The sequence below is a fragment of the Oxyura jamaicensis genome, chromosome 9 (genome assembly GCF_011077185.1).
Source record: "Oxyura jamaicensis isolate SHBP4307 breed ruddy duck chromosome 9, BPBGC_Ojam_1.0, whole genome shotgun sequence".
Taxonomy (NCBI): Eukaryota; Metazoa; Chordata; class Aves; order Anseriformes; family Anatidae; genus Oxyura; species Oxyura jamaicensis.
In genome coordinates, this window is record NC_048901.1 from 10,913,192 (window position 1) to 10,933,433 (window position 20,242).

Sequence of the window (20,242 nt, forward strand, 5' to 3'; positions counted from 1 at the left end):
ACACACACGGGCGTTAGGAAGGCGCCGCCGGGCCCCGACCCCCGCCCGGCCCCGGCCCCGGCCCTGCCTTGCTCCGCTCCCGCTCCAGCTCCTCGGCGCTGCCGCACGCCGCCTCCGCCTCCGCTCTCCGCAGGCTGCTGGGCGGCCGGGCCGGGCGGAGGCGGAGGAAGCGCTGGAAGTAGAGCCAGGCCAGGCCGCGGCCCAGCCGCAGCTTGCCGCAGGCGATGTGCCTCCAGCGCGGCCACCGCAGCCGCGGGAAGCAGCCCTCGGCCGCCCGCCGCCGCGCGTACGCCGCCATCTTGCGCAGGTAGGGGCGGCCCAGCCGGGCGGGCGGCGGCACCGGCAGCGCGCCCAGCAGCGGCGGCTCCGTACGGACCCACAGCGCCACGGCGGCCGCCATGACGGCCGGCCCCGCCGTACGGCGCCCCTCCTCGGAGCACGCTTCCCATTGGCCGCCGGCGAGGCGCCGGTGAAGTGTGCGCCGGGGATTGGCCGGCGGCCGGCGGCGAAAGCGGCCGGGGCGCGCTGCTATTGGCTGGAGGCCTGAGGCGGGCGGCCGGGGCGGCGGCGGCGCCTCCTCCTCGTCGCCCCGCTGCCGGCCCGCCGCCGCCATGGCCCCCGGGCGGCTCGGCCGCCTCAGCCTGCTGCTGCCGCTGCTGCTGTGCCTCTGCGGGGAGGCCGCCGCCGGGTGAGTGCCCGCCGCTCCCCCTCAGCCCCCCCTCAGCCCCCCCCAGCCCCCTCAGGCGCTGACGGGGCCCCGCCGCCCCCCTCTCCCCTCCCCGTGTCTCCCCGCTGCAGGAGGGATTTCTACAAGATCCTGGGGGTGTCCCGCGGCGCCTCGGTGAAGGACATCAAGAAGGCGTACCGCAAGCTGGCGCTGCAGCTGCACCCCGACAGGAACCCCGACGACCCCCGGGCGCAGGAGAAGTTCCAGGACCTGGGAGCCGCCTACGAGGTGAGGGCCGGCGCCGAGCTGCGCCGGGAGCCTGCGGGGGGGAAATCGGCCTCACGCCCCTAGGAGCGCTTCAGGGAGGCGTAAACCCCTCTCTGTAAGGGTCTGGGGAGACCCGGCCTCCCCTGCTCCTGAGCTGGATCTCAGGCGTTCTACCTCATGAAAGCAGGTAGGCAGAGAGGCTGCCGGGCTGTCTAGAAAAAGTCGTTTTATAACTGTTAGTCCCATAAACATAAGGCGTTCTGTTCCATGACAATAGAGCACCATACAAATAATAACCAATAGCGTAATATACTACGTGAATTGTATTCGCCGAGTGTTTTAAGTCAAAGCCTGCTTTCTCCTCTGCCACGTGCACGAGCATGGGCACGACTCACGCAGGGTGGCTGCTTCTGTTTCTTTCCTTTTGCTCCCCTCTGCCACTGCCGGCCCCCTCCTGCTCCTGCCACCCCCCTGGAGCAGAGGGCTCCTGAGGAAGAGCACTGACCAGCAGGGAGCCAGGTGGTGGCTTGGCGTTCACTCGGAGGAGTCGGGCTGTACGAGGAGCTGGAACCAAGAGCTGTGGTCAGAAGGAAAGGGGCTGTCCCCCCCATGCAGCCTGGTGGTGCAGCTAAGCCTCTGGGTGCTGCAGGGTTCCTGCTGCTGCCCCAATACTGCTCTGTTGTTCCGACATGCAAATATAAAATGAATGAGGAAGTAAGGTGAGAAATAGCACATCAGAGTCCTAAGTGGTTCAGCATAACTTTGGGAGTTCTGGTGCCAGCACAGACAAAACAAACGCAGCGTGCTCTCAGATAAACCAGGGTGGTTTATACCATAAAACACCAGCCTCTATACGGCTGCTCAAGGTTTGTCTCACTGAGTATCTAGAGCAAAGTCTTCAGGAAAGAAATGTGGGGGAAGTAGGTTAATTAAACTGCTCGGTGTCCTTCCTTCAAACAGCCTGAGTGATTTTTAACATGCCAGCTGAGTGGTGCAGACACAGATGCTTCAGTTAAAGGAGACTCCTACATGTAACAGCAGCTGTTAGTCTCAGGATGGACTGGGGATGAAGTTCTTGCTGTCTTTTCTTTTTCTAAGCTTGCCCACTGTAGCTGCTTTGCTTTTGAGGCAACCTAGCATAACAAACAAGAGCTCTCCTTGTGATGTTTGGAGTGGTGTGGTCCATTGAAGCCTGCAGAAAGAAGCAAAATGAATGCAAAGGCAATGTTTTGTTCCTTATTTCTTTCTTACTGCTTGTGATACTGTCAGTAGTCCACCAGAAGAATTCTGTTCCTTTGCCAACAGATCACAGAAGGGAAATTTTATCCCACTTCTATGAAACAGGTGCTTTAATGCAAATCTTAGGTGGCAGATGGAGAACTGAGCTCTTATCTCCAGTCCTGGAAAGATGAAGCTGATAGTTAAAGTCACTGTTTGGTGTGTTTTTCTTTTTCCTCTCCTTCCCCTTTGTTGCTGACATTTATCACTAGCTACAATTTCAGACTGTTTATCATCATTGAACCAGCTTCTCCACCTGTTTCCGCTCCTGGAAGCTAACCTGGCAATCGTGACCTTCCAAAACATCATCAACTGGTCAGGAAGGGGAAGAGAGGCGAAGTCTGACTGGAAATTTGCAGGTCTCTGGGTGAGGAGCAAGAGCAAAGGTCAACACCTAGGAATTGAAGCTTTACAGCCTTGAGTACTGTGTGTTGGGATGTGTTACTGTGCCTTAGTACTGAGGTTGCTCCTTTTGAATTTGGCTGCTCTTAGAAGTGAGGGTCAGTGTTCGAGCTGGTGCAGAGTTAGGGTACCTGGCAGATTAAGCTGGGTAGACAAATGTGCATTCATTGTTAATCATTAGGAAACACTTGTCAGAGGAATACGTCTTCCACGTGCTTAAAGAACAAGCAGAGAAACGAGGGGGGACACTGAGTGTTGTTTTGCTTTCATTGAGAAGCAGTTCCTGCTTTGTAAGAGCTGGTTTTGAATTATTATTCCCTTCTGAGTCTTTCTCAGCTCATTAAGATAAACTCAGTATTGTTTGTATCTTCTGCGTTGCTTCTGCTGTTTTAGTAAACTAATTTTAACTTAGGGGCTTAGCCAACAAACATTTAACTTCGCAGCGCAGCCAACAAGTTGTAGCAATGCTTCCGTACCCTGGTAAGAGCCCAGTACGGCTCTTCTCCGCCCCTTGTTTAAATAGCCTGGTTCAGTTGTGGGCAAAAGCCTTGTCCCTCTGTGTCCCCCTGCCAGGTGCTGTCGGACGAGGAGAAGAGGAAGCAGTACGACGCCTATGGTGAGGAGGGGTTGAAGGACGGGCACCAGAGTTCCCATGGAGACATCTTCTCGCAGTAAGACTTTGCCACTTCGCGTTACTCTGTAGTCGGAGCTCTAATTCTGTGATGCTCGTGCATACGTTTGACATAGGCAAACTCTGTGTTAAGGGCTTTCACATGGTCAGGTAAAAGCTAATCTGAGGGTTTGAAGAAACACATTTACAGTGGATATCCTGCATGCCGTTATCGTTTATCTGTCTTGTGTTGCTCCTTTCTCCAAGAGCAGTGAGAGGGAACCAGCGATGCCTGTCCACACGGACGGCTGTCGTTTACGTGGTGACTTGTGAGGTGCTGCAGCTGCATTAAACACGTAGCATCTTTCCTGCATTCTCTGCTACGTGATCGTTTAACCTTTTATCACAGACTGTGTGTGCACTTGGGGGTTCTTTTCTTCCTTTTGCAAGGTGATGCTGTAGTGATTTCCAGACAGCAACCTGATCTCGTGGTTGTTTCAAGCCCCTTTTGGTTCTGCTAGGAACAAATTTGCTAAAATAATTCCTTAAGCGTCCTTCCTGTGTAATCCTTCTGGGTGAGGACTCTGACTGTCTGCTGGTCTGTTTGGGGAAGAACATTCAGATTTGTCAGTTTTTTGGTTTTTGTTTTTTTTTTCCTCATGCTGCTTGTCCTTAAACTTGTGAAAACCAACCTGCTAGCGCTGACTTGAAGTGCTCAGAGCTTGTGCCTCGGGGTGAGGGTAGCTGAGCAGCAGAGCTGAGCAGAGAGGACTCCCGTTAGGCAGCTGTCAGGTTCTGAGGCATTGCTGCTGCCTGGGGTGGCTCTCTTCAGCAAAACCACCTTTCAGGAAGGAATTCTGATCAACTAACCCATGTCCTTCACCCTAGCTTTTTTGGGGACTTCGGGTTCATGTTTGGAGGTAACCCTCGCCAGCAGGACAGGAACATCCCGCGGGGCAGCGACATCATTGTGGACCTGGAGGTTACGCTGGAGGAGGTGTATTCAGGAAACTTTGTAGAGGTAAGTCTGCGGGCCTGTCGGGCTCTCCAGCATGTTCCCAGCTCAGATGTCTGGCCAGGCCACTCTCTCTTCTCCAGAACTAAAATAGATGCTTGTTTTCTTGGTGTCTGTCAGTGGACGATGTTATGATGCTGTTTGGTAGCAGATAAACAACTACATTGTTCCGTCAGTTATCTTTGCCATCTGGCAACTTGCCTATATGATGCTTCATGTGATAGTAACTTACTGCCTGTCAGGGCCTAGCTGTGGCCAGTCTGCAGTAGCACGGCTGGAAAATGTGTTAGTGCTTTCTCTCCAGACTTTATTGTAGTTTGAGGCTAAAACACTTAATTTACTTCTCTGGTTTTCAGCAATCCTTAGAGAACCATGCTGTGGATTTTTCGTCACTTTTTTAATGTGGCCAAGCACATCATTATGAATCTCTGGATTGCATACTGAAATGTATAGTGGCATTTTAATTATTATTTTTAAGCAAGCTGTATTTCTGGTGCTCACAATCTCTGCTGTACTGTGTTAGAATTCAAAACGCTCAAATTTGTGCTGCGAGTGTCTGGGTAAATGAGAAACGCGGAATAATTTCGCCCAGTGTGCGGAACGAGGAAGCTATCGTAACCAAAGGCGTCAGGTTTCAGCCGAGGTTTCAGCCGGGTGTTACCTTTCCCAGTTAGGAAGGTGGCAGTGGGGCCTCGGGGGTGGTTTTCTGGTACTTGGGAATTTAATCTGTGATCAGCGGGAGGCATAAGGTGAAAACCACTTAGAGAAATGTTTTGCCAAGATCTGCAGCTACTGTGGAGGCAGCAGAGTGTACAAAAAACAAGTTACATTCAGACTGTTCGGGGAATCAAGGCCCGGGGGTGCTGGTTTGTCTGCTTACGTCAGCCTCTTTCGTGCAGGTGGTTAGGAACAAGCCAGTGGCAAGGCAGGCACCTGGCAAACGGAAATGCAACTGCCGGCAGGAGATGAGGACCACGCAGTTGGGCCCTGGACGTTTCCAGATGACTCAAGAAGTTGTTTGTGATGAATGTCCCAATGTCAAGTGAGTTTTGTGCTCTGCAGTGCTATGTGCATGTTTATTCAAAACCTGCCACTAGATGGAGAAAAGCGCCTGTACAACCGGGAAGACGTGGGCAATCTGGGAGCATGCAACCCAGGTTTCTCGTGGCTAAGGAGAGTCTTTATTTTTAGAGTAGAAAGGGCCAGCTCTATTAGATGAAGAGCTTACCAATTTGCTCTTTCAGTTCTTTATTCCTTGAACGATCAGTCGTTGCAGCAGAAGTTCCATATTGATATCTGCAACCTGCAGAAGCAATGTCAGAGAAGCCCACAGTTTCCAGCTGGGGACAGCTGTTTGTGAAATACCGTGTTGTAGTCGCGTATCCAGATGCTGGCTGTGTGTTTAGGAGCTTAACTTTGCCCTCGCTTCTAGACGGGTATTAGTGTGTGAGAAAGGCAGCACTTGGCCTCCAGTTCTAGATGTGAGCAAGGAACATGTTAACATGTGGGGGTGTTCTCATTCTCCCAGAAACATAAGTAGCTGCTACCACCTGATGCTGGAAACTCAGCACTTGCTTGTTCTTCCCCTTTGCAGGCTCGTGAACGAAGAGCGAACACTAGAAGTGGAGATAGAGCCAGGCGTGAGGGATGGCATGGAGTATCCCTTCATTGGGGAAGGTCTGTATACGGGCGCTGCCCAGCTGCAGCTTGCTCCTTTTCCTTGATGCAAGGCTGGCCATCGTGACAGTGAAAGTGTCCGAGCCCTGCTTTGGGCAACTGATCAGCACGTGTTATTTGAAGCGCTCCGTCCAGTGCGTGCTGCTGAAATCCAGGAGCACAGAGTGTTATCCACACAGAAAAGACTGAGATCCACTCCCTTGTCTGGTACTGAGTAGACACACAAAAAAAAAAAACCTAAATCTGAAGTTTCAGATAGTAACTTGAACAGGAACATCTGCTTCTGACTTGAATTCCCTGGACAGAGGGGATTCCCTCACACACTCGAGTCCTTTAACAAGAAAAGGATGGGTATCATTAGTGTGTGGGCAAGTCTTTATAACAGCAGACGGGTATGAATTCATTGAGGGATAGCTCTGAAAATCCTGGGTTGTTTAACAAAAAATACCTGTTATCAGGGTTGTAGTCATAAGAATCAACTAGTTGCTTTTTTCCCTTGAACATCTGAGCTGCAAATCTCTATTGTGTATAGGTATTTGCTGTTTGTTGTAAAGAAACAATGCGCTGCGTGTTTCTTCAGTTGTACTAACTAGATCCTTTAAACAGAGCTCTTCTTTCTTTCACAGGTGAACCCCATGTGGATGGGGAGCCAGGGGATCTGCGTTTCCGAATAAAAGTTCTTAAGTAAGTGGCTGGCCCTGTTAGACCACTCTTTCTGGTTACTGCAAAGGAAGTTTGCAAGCAATTTTCTGGCTGGTGTTGCCTGCTTGGCTGGTGTGTAGCTTACCCTTTCACAGAGCTGGTACAGCCAGGGGTCCGGTAGTCAGGGCTGCGCAGGATGTTCAGCCCCATGGATGCTAGAGGGTTCACCGCTGCTAGGATGCTGCAGTAGTATTCTGCTTTTGTTGTGTTTGGCCCGAGTTCTGGCGTGAGTTAGCTCCTGCCTGAAGTATCTCCTTTTTCCATAAACATGCGATCTCCCTATTGTAGGAGCATGTCCTACTAAGAAAGATTGCCGAGTGAGTCACAACTTCTTGACACGCCTCGCCACTCATTGCCCTAGAAATAGAAAGGCTATTAGTAGTATGCATCTCACACAGGAAAACAAAGCTAAATTTCATTCATTCTTCACTTCCTCTCTGACTTCTGTGAAATCTCTACACCCTTTCACAAAGAGAGGGGAGGAAGCTAGAGGACCCACTTTTCCTGTGGAAAAGAAGGGATGTTCCAGTCTCTTATTTCCACAGGCACCCGGTCTTTGAAAGAAGAGGAGATGACTTGTATACAAACGTGACAATCTCGCTGGTCGAGGCACTTACAGGCTTTGAAATGGATATCACCCACTTGGATGGGCACAAGGTGAGGAGTTTGCTTTCCTGCTCTGTGTAAATAAAATTTAGCTCCCAGGCCTCTTGTGCTGAGGGCTAGTTTGCACAGGGGCTGCGCAGCTGCTGGCTGTGCCCAACGTCCCCTCGGCTAGAGACTTCCACACCAGTTCCTCCAGAGCCGAAGCGCCTTGGTGCATGGTGAGGACCTGGGTTCCAGGCTGCCAGAGCAGTATTGCACGCGCTGTCTTTGGTGTTAGTACTGTCACATGTCCTGGCAGTAGTGCTGCCTGGACCCCTTGCATGTCGCTAACTTTGGCAAGGAATCAATAGCAGTTGAAGTTTGTCAGTGGGCTGCAAAGGGCATTTGGGGGGTTGGGGGTCCATACACAGAACACTAGTTATAAAACTTCTTTTGTCTCTAGGTCCATGTTGCTCGGGATAAAATTACAAAACCTGGGGCCAAACTGTGGAAGAAAGGAGAAGGTCTTCCAAATTTTGATAACAATAACATCAAAGGCTCACTAATAATCACATTTGATGTGGAGTTCCCCAAAGAGCAGCTGACAAACGAACAGCGAGAAGGTGGGTGTCTGACAGCTGTCATGGCTTTGGGCTGCGCAGTTCTCTTGCAAAAGCTGATTAGAAGTTGGCATAACTGAACCAGGGGCCTGTGGTGGTCAGGAGGGGCTTTCCTTTCCACAGACCCCTTGTACAACACAATGTGCCTGGCCCAGTGCCCTGTGAATAACTTTCATTTTCTTCTGAAGCATGTGAGCTTGGCTGCTGCAGTTGTAGGGAGCAGGACTGGGTTGGGATGTGCCACTACTGGAATGTTGCACTTGGCAAACCTGCCAGCGCTTTGTTTTGTAGCTGGCCATCTGTCTGAAGCGAAGGACTTACTGGGCTTAGCCCGTCTGCTTTGCCTTTCCTGGAGCAGGATCAGAAGCTGCTTTCCAGCCACTGCTTCTACCTGGGGGCAGTGCTTGTGAAAATCCCTCTGCAGTCAAGGGTAAACAGTGCCATGGGGTGTTAAGGGGGGGGTTGTTCCTCCGTACATCTCCCCGTACCCTCAGTGCTTCGGGCGCGCACAGGGAAGATGTGTGCAGTGCAGACCTGCGTGGTTGGAGAGATCAGCTACTCAGCTCTCAGTGCTGGAATGGAAGCTCGTGGGTGAGGTGTGTAGGAATCCTAAAACTGATGGGAGGGCAGACGCTGTACTCCTAGCTGGAAATTCATCTCTGCTGCAGCAGCTTCTGCAATAGGATCTGCTCAAGGCACCACAGCAGACATCAAGATAAGATGTCTTTGCCCTATCCTCTGCTGGGGGGCAAAGAAATTCCTGGCCCATAGCAGTGCAGCTCTCCTGCAGAAAACCCTGCTCCCCAGCACTTCTTCCTGCCGGTCAGGGCTATCGTACCTCCTTCTGAATGGGCCATTTTAGTGGACTCTGGCAGCTGTCCTGATGGAGAGAAGCAAATGTGCAGCTTTCCTGAACTCCTAGAGTTTGTAGAGGGCAGCCAAGCCCTGTGTGGTCTCTTCTCAGCCCTTCCTGCTGTGTCAACACCGCTGTGTGAGCTACCAGCGGGAGTGCAGCTGGTGGCTGCACTCCCGCGCTGGCCCATCTTCTGCGGCTCTTCCTGCTGCAGTCAGGTCTGCAGCTGCTTGGGCTGTGAGGTCTGTGTCCGCATCAGTGCGAGGTGTCCTCCTTCCAGGCTCTGCTCTCCTCAGCCTGCACAAGGCAGCAGCGCCTCTTGCGTGGACGTGAGGTTCTTCTGGCTGCTGCTGGTGGCAGTTTGAGGAGAGGCTGAGGGCAAGAAACGGAGACCGAGCCCTGTGTGTTTGTCAGAACCGCTAGCTGGTGTGCCCAGGAACTGGGAGGTGATGGTGCTGGCATGAGTGTGTTCAGGCACAGGGTCTTTGGGTGTTTCATACCCTCCTAAAGCAATTCCACCCTTCTGAGGGGAAGGGGACTGGGTAAGCAGTCAGATGCATTCCTGAACGCTAGAGTATCTCCAAACATCCAGAGATTTCAGGGGTTTTATGAGGGAATAGGTCTGCTCATGTTGTGGGGCAGCAGTTCAGTGTACACACTCAAAGGAAGACTGTAGGCCTCAGAATTCAAAACATCCCTTTTCTTGTTGTTGGCGCTGTTCCTAAATTCTTATCTCCTAACCATATGGATGGCTCCTGGGGCAGCCAGAAGACACTGAGACTGAGAGCACTGCTCTGGTCCATCTAAGCTCTGGGGTCAGAAACAATCTCTCCTTCCTGTCTGCGTAGTGTCAGGGAACTTACTGCCTGCTGATCAGAACTGACCTTCTTGTTTCTTACACATCTCTACCCACATTTGTTTGCTGTCTTTGGGGACCCTTAAATCTCCCTCCAGAGTGCTCGGAGAGCACCAGCAGGCAGCAAAGTGCCTGTGTTGTAACCTGTCACCAGCCAGTGGTGTCAGGACAACTTTAAGCTGGCTCTGAGGGTGCAGTGGCACCAAACGTCAGGCTTCCTGGCTGCCAGGACCAGATCCCCAACGTTGGGGTTGGGGCATCAGATAAGTGTTAAAACTTCCTGTGCACTAATGAGGCTATCTTTGGGGCCAGCATGCATCTGCCTAAGAGCTAGTCAGCAGGAAACAAGGTACAAGAGTTGTGCAAATCCCACTTTTTTCAGGGTTGCTGGAGCTCACCTTTCTTCAGCTACGTCCTTCCGTTTGAAAGGCTGCATGGCCAGAAGGTACATCCGCTTACAGATGGGCCAGGAAGTAGCCTCGAGCCTTCTATTTCCAGTTCTTTCCAGGATGGTTTTTCAGTATTTTAACAGAACTTCTGTGACCTTGTGTGCATCAAATAACCAGTCCTGAAGGGCAGTAGTGTCTGCAGCCAGAATGTGTTAAGGGTAGGTGAGCAGGGCAAGGTTTGCAGGGAGATGTACTGTCTTCTAGCTAGTCCTCCTAACAAAGGACTTGCATGCCTGGAAGCTTGGTTTGGTTTGTTTGTCTGTTTCATTTCTTAGTTTTTTTTATGAGTATGTTGGTTGATCCTTAATAACTGGTCTGCCTCTCCCTGCATATGCACCCTGCTTGAAGGTGGCAACCACTGCAGAATTTCCAGGCAGCCGAATGTGCTCTGTTTTGCAGACAGGCCCAGCGCCCAGCCCCCTCCAGCAGGACTCTGGCTGCAGCTCAGCAGGCTGATCTGAGGCAGGACAGCAGTCCTCTCTTCTTGTCACAAGCCAGTGTGCTTGTTTTGAGGCTGATGCTGGTTTGGGGATATCTAACATCAGAACTAAAGCAATTTAGCTTTTATTTATTTATTTATCTGAATGTTTGCTCTCAGTCTTGGACCCAGCACAATGCTTTCTGGTGCTGGTCAGAGCAGAGATGCTGCTGTGCCCCGAGGGGCCCCACGGCCAGGGCTGGGAGTGCTGGCACTGTGGGTGACCAGGCTGACTCTGAAGAGGGAGTCCCCTCTGATTTATCCCTGGAAAAAGTGTGGCATGTATGTTCTCACCAGCCTGCTTCCTCTGGTCAGTGCAAATATGACCCTTAACAGCAGTAAAGCCCTGCCAGTCTTTTCCTGAACGTGCTGACCCCGGTAGATTAGCTGCTGTGGTTTCAGTGCTGACTCACCCTCCCGTTCTCTTATCTTGCTCTGGATGCTGACAGGACACCAGGGCATGAATTCTTTCGGGTGTTTTATGAATGGGTTTTCAGGGGTGGGGAGGATGGCATTTGTAAAGGCTGACTCCAGCCCAGCGATGCTCATCCAGTTAAACACTGGCTTTCAAAACAGAAACGCGAGCTTTCTGTAGAGCGCTCAACTCCGCGGATGCGAGTAGGAGAACAAACTTGCTCTCTAGGGACCACTTTCAGTGAACAGTACTGTCCCCAGGCACCATGCGCCGGTGTGAAAACCCCTGCTCTGTAATTATTCACCTGGCTTTCTGTAGCTGGCAGTTCCAGGAGGAGCCAGACGTTGCCTTCCCAAACGTGCTGCCAGAGGGTTTCTGTTGGGCTGTAGAGGGAGCCTGGGGAGACGAGCTAGACGACTGGAATTAAACTCTGGAAATGCTCTCAAAGCCGTTTCTTGGTGCAGTTATACTTAAGATGGCAAACTTGTTCTTGACTTCAATAGCAAAATGGCTCTGGGGATCGGGGCTTTATCTCTAGCTTTATCCCTCAGAGAGCTGTGAGGATCTCAAGGTGGTGCTCTCGCCTTTGAAGTGATAGCAGAGATTTTCTCCCTGGAATCACTGCCTTTTTGTGGTCCAGAGAGCGTATGAAAGCATTGTTCTGGCACTAATAACTTCGCTCCTATTTCTCCTTGTAGAAATGCTGAAGGAGCACGGGTAAAGCTGTCGCACCTCTGGGTTTGGGGCGGGGTTTTGGTGTTGTTTTAAATCATGCTCAGTGTCAGTGTTTGACTGCGTTACTCAGATATGTGGGCTCAGCCTCGAGAGGCTGATGCCAGGGGGCCTACAAGTCGATGTAAATGTAGCAGGGACTGCTAAATGCAGCAGCTGCAGCGTCCGGCTTGTGCTGTGCAGTAACGCCTTCGTTTCTTTTGCAGGTCTCAAACAGCTGTTGAAACAAGGATCTGTGCAGAAGGTGTACAACGGATTGCAGGGATATTGATGTGGGGGGAAAAAAAGGACTTAAATCAAAAGTCAGATTTGTTTGCAGTTTTTTTCTCCTGCCCGTTGTAGAATGGAAAAGAGGGAGGGTGGGGTGATTGTTGAGGTATATGTGTCTTTTTTTTAAATGGTGGAAGCATTCAGATGAGCTGGGGGGCATACTGCCCTGTTCAGGACACAATTGGTGCTGCCTATCCTGTTCCACGTCCTGGAACAACAAAGACTCCTTGAGCAGGAAAAAAAAAAAGGGGGGGAAAGGAGTTTTAAATTCCACACAGATTGGAATTCCTGTTTTTTAAATATATTTTGATGTGAATTTTCTTCACCATCTCAGCATATTTTCATAGCTTCTCTTGTTTTTGATGTCCTTTGTGTCAGTCTCTTCTGAGTTTCTTTTGTATTTTTTCTAATCCCAGTCCTTCCCCTCTGAGTCCAGAGTGTGGTGTTGCTTCAGAGTATGCGTTTCTGGGGCAGGAGTACAGCTGCTGTTGGGAGTGGACTGGCAGGAGGGCCTTTACAGAACGTGTTAGACCCACACGTCACTGGGAAAGCTGGGGAAAACGCTTTCTGAAAGATCCTGTGGGCCTCATCACTACCAAGCAGTCCTCTTGTCCCAGAAGTCAGTGCTCATTTTTAGACTGAAAGTCACAACGGTTTAGCAAAGTTTCTTTGGACCTTTGGCATGAAATTGCACGGAAAATAATGGGAATGGCTCCTCGTGGTCTTGGTTCCTCCCTGCCCCCAAACGTAACCAGTGGCTTGTCTGGGAAGGTTCACTCACCTCCTGCACTCTGTCCTCCGTGAGGACAGGGAAGCCAACGGCGCAGAAATAAAGATGTTTGAGTTGGAATGGCAAAAACTACCTGCTTCTGTGTCTCAGCAGCCCTTGCCCTCGTACAGCTGCAAGTCATTGGACTAACGAGGTAGGGTCCCTTTAGAGATCTAAGCCCTGAGCTGCCAGAAAGGGGGACAGTACCGCTGCTAACACCAGCAGCAGCTCCGTAGCTGCTTTATTTGGATCAAGGGATGGGTGGCAGGGACGTACTTGTGCTGCTCTGGTGAAGCAGCTTCACCCTCGAGTCCCTGCTCCTTTAAGCATCCCTATCAGAAACGCTCATCTCTGCGTGTTATTCGTAAGCAATTTTGGGAGTGGTAGCAAAGAAAGTTCCCCGAGGTGCCTGCGTCAGTCAGCCTCTGCTGCTGCGCCGTGACAGGGATGTAGGAGCGAGATGAGTCAGCTGCTGTGGGATGGTGCTCTGCTCCTTTATCCCGTGCTCCACGGGGCTGTGCAGCGGGATCCCTCCAGCTGCTGCTCGATGCCGCATCCCCCGAGCTGGGAAACGGATGGGATCTGCCTTTTCCACGTGGAAATGCTTGCTGGGGAAAAGCAGCAGGAGACACAAGGCTGCTTTTTGGGTTTTCCTTTTGTTTTCAAGTTGGAGCAGCACGGATCGGAGCTTGGGGAGGTGGGGAGCGGTGGCCCAGCCATTGTGTGCCGCAGTGGTCCAGCCGTGTCCCACCCAGCCCTTGAAGTCCAGCAGCAGCAGGAGCTGACGCAGCGGAAGCAGCAGCACCGGGAAGGTTTCCTGTTGGATCCTTTGTGCGTTTGCTTTGGCAGAGCAAGGCTGGGGCTTCGGGAACAGCCGGGAGAGGGGCGAGGTGAACGCAGGTTGCCAGACCCTCGGTCTCCATGCTCATCTTCCTCGAAATCCTCACTCAAGCCTAAGGCATTCCTCCTGGCTGAGGCTGCTAGAAGAGCATCCGCCCCTTTGGCCAGGTGTTTCCAGGTCTCTGTAGGCAGCTCTGTGCCCCCCTTCCCCACTCAGATTATGCTTTGAAACCTCTGCACAGAAATGCACCTGATGGCCCTGCGCATGGGGCTGCTTCATGCTGTCAGCCCCGTGCGGGTCCGTTTGCTGACTGCTCCATGGCCCTTGTCTTTCTACCCTACCAACGTGCCCCACGCTGCCAGCACAGCAAGAAAACCAAAAGCCTTACAGCAAGGTCTCGGCTTCTGCACAAGACTTTGGCTGCGACGTGACCCTTCCTACCCCTGCCCCCAGCAGCAGGCTATGCACTTATTCTGAGCACAAGTACTTGTGCTTGCCGCTGCTTTTCCTTTCCAAGCTAATTCTTTTCCTTCCTGTAGGGTTTTATTTTTTTTCCTTTCCATTGTGGATTTGTGCTGCTCCGAGAGGCCCGTGCTGTGCTAACAGTAACAGGAGCTGCAAAGCCACGGTTTTGAGCGAAACACAAGGCAGCAGAGGCTGGAGGCCGGCTCCATTGTTGTTGTGGTGCAGGTAATTCATTGAGACGTGAAAGACAAAAAGCCCGAAGCTCTGCCAGGCAGCCCTGCTTCCTTCCAGCCTCCCTGCCCTGCTGCGTGGTGTGGTCCCTGCCTTCAGGCCGGGCACCCAGGGCTCCCGCGCTCCCTTCCCGAGCAGCAGCTCACGTTGGTGCTTGCTGCGTCTCGTGCGGACGCTCCGCTTGTTGCACTTCGATCCACTCGCTTCAGGAGAGCTGGGCACCTTCTGCGACGGGGCGAGGTGGTGTTTGTCCCACGTGGTGGGGCCGCTGGGATGCGGGTCGGTGGCCGTGACCTCCTGTGCCCTCTGCTTCGGTAAAGCTTTGCCAGCGTGGGTGAGTCCTGGCGCGTGGGGACTCCGCTATCTCGCAGGGCCTTGGCGCATGACCCAAGGATTGTTGACCCTTCAGACACGGGCACGTTGTTCTACTCCTTCAGCAAGATGCTTGACCTCCAAATGTGTTTCTAGAAGTTCTCGCCCCTTTGAGAAGGGCTTGTTCAATAAAGCGAGTGGCTACTGCCTGGCTAACATGGGATCCTGCTCTACAAAGTGATGGCTTCCGATCATCTCCTGAAGATGTTTCTTCCCCGTTGCGCTGTCAGCGCGTTGTTGCCCTCCTTGGGCTGGATCCCTGCTGCCTCTGGATGGGGTGAGGACCCCCCAGCCGTGTCAGACCCCGCTGTCCCAGCCATCGCCTGGGAGGGGATGCTCTGGCAGAGGCCGGGAGCAGGTAACTGCGGCTCTCCTCACCAAGCAAGCGAGCCCCTGCCTCCGGCTCGCTGTTTTCCATGAGCTAACTGGGCAAAGGGCCCCTTCGGTTCTTTGTAGGACAAATAACCCCTTGCAGAGCACGGGGAGGGAGAGGAGGCTTCCCGGTAACTGCTCCGTGACGTCTAAGCCTCGTCAGGGTCTGTCCCTCCACGCTCTGGGCTTGCTGCCTGCAAAGCCACGTCACCTGTCCCGGAGCAGCTGCTGTGGTTTTGAGGCCACACGCAGGAGCAGCAGCGTTGTGTACGTGGGTCCCAAGGAGCCGTCTGGCCCCAGGGGTTTTTCCCCATGTCCTCGGCCCCGCGGAGCTCCTGCTGCTCCCCCGTTTCTCACCCCGACGAGCCAAACTGCTGCCCGGAGCATTCCCTCCTCCCTGATCCGGGCAGGGGCTGAACGCGCTCCCAAACAGCAGTTTCTCTGCCATGGAAACTTCTGGAAGCGTGGTGCAGGCTTGTTTTTTCCTAAGAGCTTGTTATTTCAAAGCACTTATCTGTACCGAAACTCGTCTGAGGGACAGGCGGCGGAGATAGGAGGGGAGCGACCGCTGCCAGGGGAACATCGCGGTCCTGAAGGCGCAGACCTGCAGCGCTCCCCGCGTGCAGCTGTGCAAACAGGGCCGGGGACCTCAGGAAGGTGAAGTGGTGGTTCCTCGCCGGCCTCTCTCACGCCGTTTTAGGTGGTTTTTAGGTGACCAGCCGCCAGGCTGAGCTGCTCGCTGCAGTCGGGCAGAGCCTGGCTTGCTCAGACCGGAGCTTTCCCCGGCGCGGGGCAGCAGCAGGGATGTCAGCAGGGATGTCAGCACTGTGGGTGCTGCTCCTGCCCCAAAAACCTCCGCTTGCCCGCCTGCCACATCACCGCCCGGTGTTGACTGTGGCCGGGGTCCAGCTTTCCCCTCCTGTTTCCGCAGGCCGGGTCAGGCACGCTGACCTGGGCGGCGAGAGGAAAGGGAAGAGGGCAGCGGTGGGTCCTGGGCACCCCCATGCCCGGCGGGGGGACGCGTCAGCTCTGCCCCTTCGGCCGCTGAAGCTTTCCGTGGGTGCTGCCCGCTCTCCGCTCGGGGCAGGAGGCACCGCTGGGCAGTGGCAGTGCGGTGGGAGAGGGCCTGGGTGCTTCCCGGTATCCCAAAGGAGGCAAAAACACGTTACAAAAAAAAAAACAACACCAGACCACCCTCTCCCTTGGGGCACTGGCTAACAGCAAACGCGCTCGCCCTGGTGCAGGAGCAGGGTTAACAGGGCTGTCTGGGAACTGGAAACCGCACGCACGAAACCAGCTGGGGCCGCGGGGTGAGCTCTGAGGCCAGCTCGGAGCACGGGGCTTGCTGGGGCCGGAGCGGCGCTGATGACACCAGCGCAGGCTCTGCGTGCGTGGGGTGTGTTTGTGCGGATAAGCCCTTCTTCCTGCCCCGGTGACGAGCTGAAGGTGCTGTGGCGAGGGGGACCTGAATCTGGGGATGGGGGAGAGAGGGGCACGGTGTGCAGGGGGAGTGGGGGTGATGGTGTGCTGTCACTGGCCCTGAAGGCAGCCAGGCGGCATCTCCACCGGCGCGGTGAGCGCTGGTCCCTCTTGTTCCACCAAGCTGCCCCTTGTCCCAGGGCTGGGGACGGGCAGGATGCGGCCACCAGCCGGGGCAGGGGGCTGATGCCTCTCGGCTGGGAGGCGAGGGGGAAACCTGCCCCTACCCCGCGGGCATCGCCTTGTTCCCCGGAACACCACGCGGAGCTGGGGGCTGGGCGCCTTATCTCATCCTGCACCCCGAGCAGCGATAGCAGCCTGAGTGGGAGGCTGGCCGTGCTTGCTTTTAGTGTTTGCTTTCAGGGGCTGGGGAAAGCCTCCCCAGGGCTGTGGAGAAAATAAAACAAGGAGCAAACAGCGCTCGCCCCTCAGATGCATGCGGCTGAGTGCTGGCACCCGTCCCGCGGGGGGAGCACGGCCAGATTTTGGAAAGGACGGGCCCTGGACGCAGCTACCAGCTCCCAGAGAGATGGTAAATATTTAAGCGGTGTCTGGGAGCTGGCTGCCGTCAGCCCTTCCCCGCGTGTGACCCGGCATGCCACATGTCCCCGGCGTGCTGGTGCAGGGGCAAGCAGCGGTGACCCCGTGATGAGGCAGTTTGGGGGTGGAAAGAGGAATTTTGGGGCTGGGAGGGGCGCAGATGCCGCTGTGATAACCTTTCCCTCCGCTCTGTGTCATGCGTTGGGCGCGGGTGCTGGTCACCGCCGGGGAGGTGGCTCTGGGACGGAGGGGTGGTGGCTTTGGGTGCCCAGGGATGGCCAGGAGCCCTCCTGGGGACACGGCAGGGTGGCAGCAGCAGCCACCACAGCTCGCTTTCCCTGTGCTGGCAGCGCGGCCGCTTTCTGGAGCGCCTGGCTGTGCGCGGTGCACCAGGGGGCCAGTAGATGGGAAAAGGCTTCCCCAGAGCTGCTTCAAGTGGAGACTTCCCCAGCCGTCCCAAAGCTGACACGTTTCAGAAGCAAACCAAGCCCTGTCCTTCCACCCCCGGCCCCAGATCCGGGTGTCCCCTGGCCGGGGACCTGGCAGGAGCCCCGGGACCGCTTGGGAGAAACGTGTTGCTCGAGGCAGCGCAGTGCACAACGCGCCGTGCCGCGCGATGCCCCGTGTGCCAAAGCGCAGCCCGCAGGGACATGGACACGGCCATCGCGCCCTGCTGGAGGCTGTTCTCCGAGCGCTGACGCTCGCCTGCCGTGGTGTCAGCCTTGGATGCTCGGGCCTCTTGCGCTCTGGCCGAGGAGCCCCCTAAAGGGTGGGGAGCAGCGGGGCGGGCGAGCGCTCTGTTTGGGGTGGAGGGTGGCTGGCAGCTCCAGCGGATCAGATGAGGTTTTTGGAGACCTCCTTCAGCCCTCGCTGTGGACACGGCCGTGTCATCTCCCCATCTCATTCCCATTTCTTTTTCCATCTCCCCCTTCCCCTGCCCGACCCCCTGCTCCCACGAGGAGCTTAGTGTTTGCAGCTGTGCTGTCACACGAGGACATGCTTCACCAACAATCCTTTTCTTTATCCCCCCAGAGCCCCTTCTGTCCCCGCTCCCCATTTCTTCCCTCGGCCACTGGGCAGCCAGTGTCTGTAGGTGACAGCGGTGAACGCTTCAGTCAGCCCAGGAAAACTGCCCGCCCGCCTCCAGCCCCCCTTGGTGTGCCAGAGGGAGATCAGGGAAAGAAAAACAAATTGAGCCGGCTGGCCCCGGGGAAAAATCCCTGCTGCAGTGGCAACAAAGCGGCGCGGGGGTCACGACGAGTTCAGGCGGCGCGAGTCCCGCGAGCCTCCCCCAGGGCCGAGCGAACTCGGGGCGCGTGGTCCGGCCCCGAAGCAAGGCAAGGCAGCAGGAGGCGGTGGGCAGGAGGGGTTTTATTGCACCGAAACCGAAGCAGGGCTGTCGTGCGTGGAGGTGGACGGCCACCGGTGGGTCCTTGCCCAGGTGTGCCACCTTTCCTCCCCCATTCTCCCCCCACCGGAATGGGGACCACTGATGGTTTGAGTGCCAGACTTTTAATGCTTTCTTGGCTTTCTTCTCTGATTTTTCACCGCTCCCCTGCCCCGTTTTTTCCATCCCGGCCAAGCGTGGTGTTGCGTTAAGCCTCGGCACACAGCGTGGGGACTGTCCCCGGGGCAGGGGAGGGACATCCCAGCCGGGGGACCCGCCAGCGAGGTGCTTGCAGCGCGCAGGATCTGTCCCCTGCCTCCGTGGGGTGACGCTGGGTCGGTCCCCTGCCTCCGTGGGGTGACGTGGGTCGGCCGTGGCCTCCGCTAGCAGCTGCCACCTGTGCACAAGAAGATGCCTCCGGCCATGCCCACCACCGCCAAGACCCCCAGGGTCAGACCCAGCACCAGCGGGGCGTGCGACCGGCTGCTCTGCTTTCCTGCAAGAGGTGAGAGGAGGTGACAAGGACAAGCCACCCCGGCCCCCTGCTCTCAAGGGACAAGCGCCGGGAGCAGGGGGACGATCCCCGGCCACCCCCATCGTCCCCGGCACGGACCTGTCTCGGTGCTCTGAGCCCGCAGGATGTCCACGCAGGTGGTGTTGAGGAAATGCTGCAGGTCCCGGGTGGTCTCCGGGTACTTCATCAGCTCCCGCTGGGCGAAGGAGGCCACCGGGTCCCTGCCGGGCCAGCGGCGCTCCCAGGTGGCGGTGGGGACGTGGAAGGTGAGGAAGGCCGTCCCGTTGAGGGTGACCTCGTAGAAGCTGCGGGCTGTGCCGTTGGGGAAGAGGCAGCAGCCCAGGCGGCAGCACAGGCTCTGCGTGTCTGCGGGAGGCAGGGAGGCCGTGAGGACGGGCAGGGGCTCGCACCCACCCTCGCCACCCCCAGCACCGAGTTTGCACGGCACCGTCTGCAGCCCCCCGGCACCCTGTCGCCCCGCCGCTCACAGTTGATGGGCCTCTCCTTGCTGAAGACCCGCACCAGCTCGCCGAAGTAGGTCAGGTAGTTGCCCACCGCGTCCCGCCGCCGCTCCCAGGCGGCCGGGGGCTCCAGCGGCAGCACCTGGGTGACGTTGTGGCCCTCCAGGAGGTGGCTGAGCCGCCCGCCCAGCGTGGCGTTGCCCCAGAAGACGGAGCTGCCCTGGGACACCCGCGTCCGCTGCAGCATGGTGAAGGCGAGCGGGGCTGCCGGGAGACGTCGGTGTCACCGCGGCCGGCGGCGGCTGGGTGACGCCAAGCCCGACGCTCGCCCGCCAGCCCGGTGCTGGCCTGCGTGGCCCCGTGCGGCCTTACCCATGCCCTGCGCCCCGCAGCCCAGGGCCCCGCAGAGCAGCAGCAGCAGCCGCAGCATGGCGGCACGGCACGGCACGGCACGGGATGCGCGGGGACGGCGGCGGCGGCGGGGGAATTTAGCGGGGCCGGGGAGGTGTGGCTGGAGGAGGAGGACGATGGTGGGAGTCCGGCCAAGGCGCTCCCATTTCCTTAGCCCGGGACAGCCGCACCCCTTCCCTGCCGGGCGCGATGGGGGGCTCGGGGGGGTTGGAGGGAACTGGGAGGGACTGGGGGGAACTGGGGGAAACTGGAGGGGGAACCGGGCTAGTGGCACGGGTGCTTCTTGTAACAGCTGCAGAGTGGCCCGGTACAGGCACGGGAACTGCATGGTGGGCCGGTGCTGGCACGGCATGGCTCGGTACGGCTCAGTACAACACGGCACGGCTCGGCACGGCACGGCACGGCCCGGACCGGCTCGGCACGGCACGGCTCGGCACTGCTCGGCACGGCATGACACGGCTCGGTAGGGCTCGGCACGGCTCGGTAGGGCCCGGCACGGCTCGGTAGGGCCCGGCACGGCTCGG

General features: G+C 56.1%; 3 protein-coding genes across 8 annotated transcripts in view; 1 reads left to right on the plus strand and 2 right to left on the minus strand.

The window, feature by feature from the left end:
* The window catches only part of TBCCD1 (TBCC domain containing 1), a 28,232-nt gene extending 8,061 nt beyond the window's left edge, over nt 1–20,171 (minus strand). For 5 of the 6 annotated variants that reach the window (XR_004753234.1, XR_004753235.1, XM_035334637.1 and 2 more), the window contains exon 1: nt 68–628. Coding sequence is in view for 4 of the 6 variants with exons in the window: in XM_035334637.1 (XP_035190528.1) it covers nt 68–613 (546 nt within the window). In the remaining 2 variants the exon portion in view is untranslated. Of the gene's footprint in view, nt 1–67; nt 629–2,059; nt 2,068–20,165 lie in introns of those variants that run through there. The other variant, XM_035334639.1, reaches the window with a different exon arrangement.
* Nucleotides 554–12,735, plus strand: DNAJB11 (DnaJ heat shock protein family (Hsp40) member B11). The gene is made up of 10 exons (XM_035334641.1): nt 554–688; nt 799–955; nt 3,188–3,285; nt 4,113–4,245; nt 5,139–5,281; nt 5,834–5,916; nt 6,543–6,600; nt 7,164–7,275; nt 7,667–7,826; nt 11,813–12,735. Exons 1-10 carry the CDS (start codon nt 612–614, stop codon nt 11,875–11,877), a joined length of 1,086 nt encoding a protein of 361 aa, XP_035190532.1. The 5' UTR covers nt 554–611; the 3' UTR covers nt 11,878–12,735.
* Nucleotides 18,298–19,819, minus strand: PROCR (protein C receptor). Its single transcript, XM_035334642.1, has 4 exons — nt 19,683–19,819; nt 19,335–19,574; nt 18,946–19,212; nt 18,298–18,828 (listed from the first exon to the last, which is right to left on the minus strand). Exons 1-4 carry the CDS (start codon nt 19,735–19,737, stop codon nt 18,716–18,718), a joined length of 675 nt encoding a protein of 224 aa, XP_035190533.1. The 5' UTR covers nt 19,738–19,819; the 3' UTR covers nt 18,298–18,715.
* Nucleotides 20,172–20,242: the final 71 nt, after the last annotated feature.

Coding starts and splice junctions, on each gene's coding strand:
- DNAJB11 (XM_035334641.1), top strand. CDS start 612: ATGGCCCCCGGGCGGCTCGGCCGCCTCAGCCTGCTGCTGCCGCTGCTG. Junction 3,286..4,112: donor CATGGAGACATCTTCTCGCA/GTAAGACTTTGC, acceptor CCTTCACCCTAG/CTTTTTTGGGGACTTCGGGT. Junction 4,246..5,138: donor ATTCAGGAAACTTTGTAGAG/GTAAGTCTGCGG, acceptor TCTTTCGTGCAG/GTGGTTAGGAACAAGCCAGT.
- PROCR (XM_035334642.1), bottom strand. CDS start 19,737: ATGCTGCGGCTGCTGCTGCTGCTCTGCGGGGCCCTGGGCTGCGGGGCG. Junction 19,575..19,682: donor GGGCTGCGGGGCGCAGGGCA/TGGGTAAGGCCG, acceptor GACGTCTCCCGG/CAGCCCCGCTCGCCTTCACC. Junction 19,213..19,334: donor CAAGGAGAGGCCCATCAACT/GTGAGCGGCGGG, acceptor TGCCTCCCGCAG/ACACGCAGAGCCTGTGCTGC.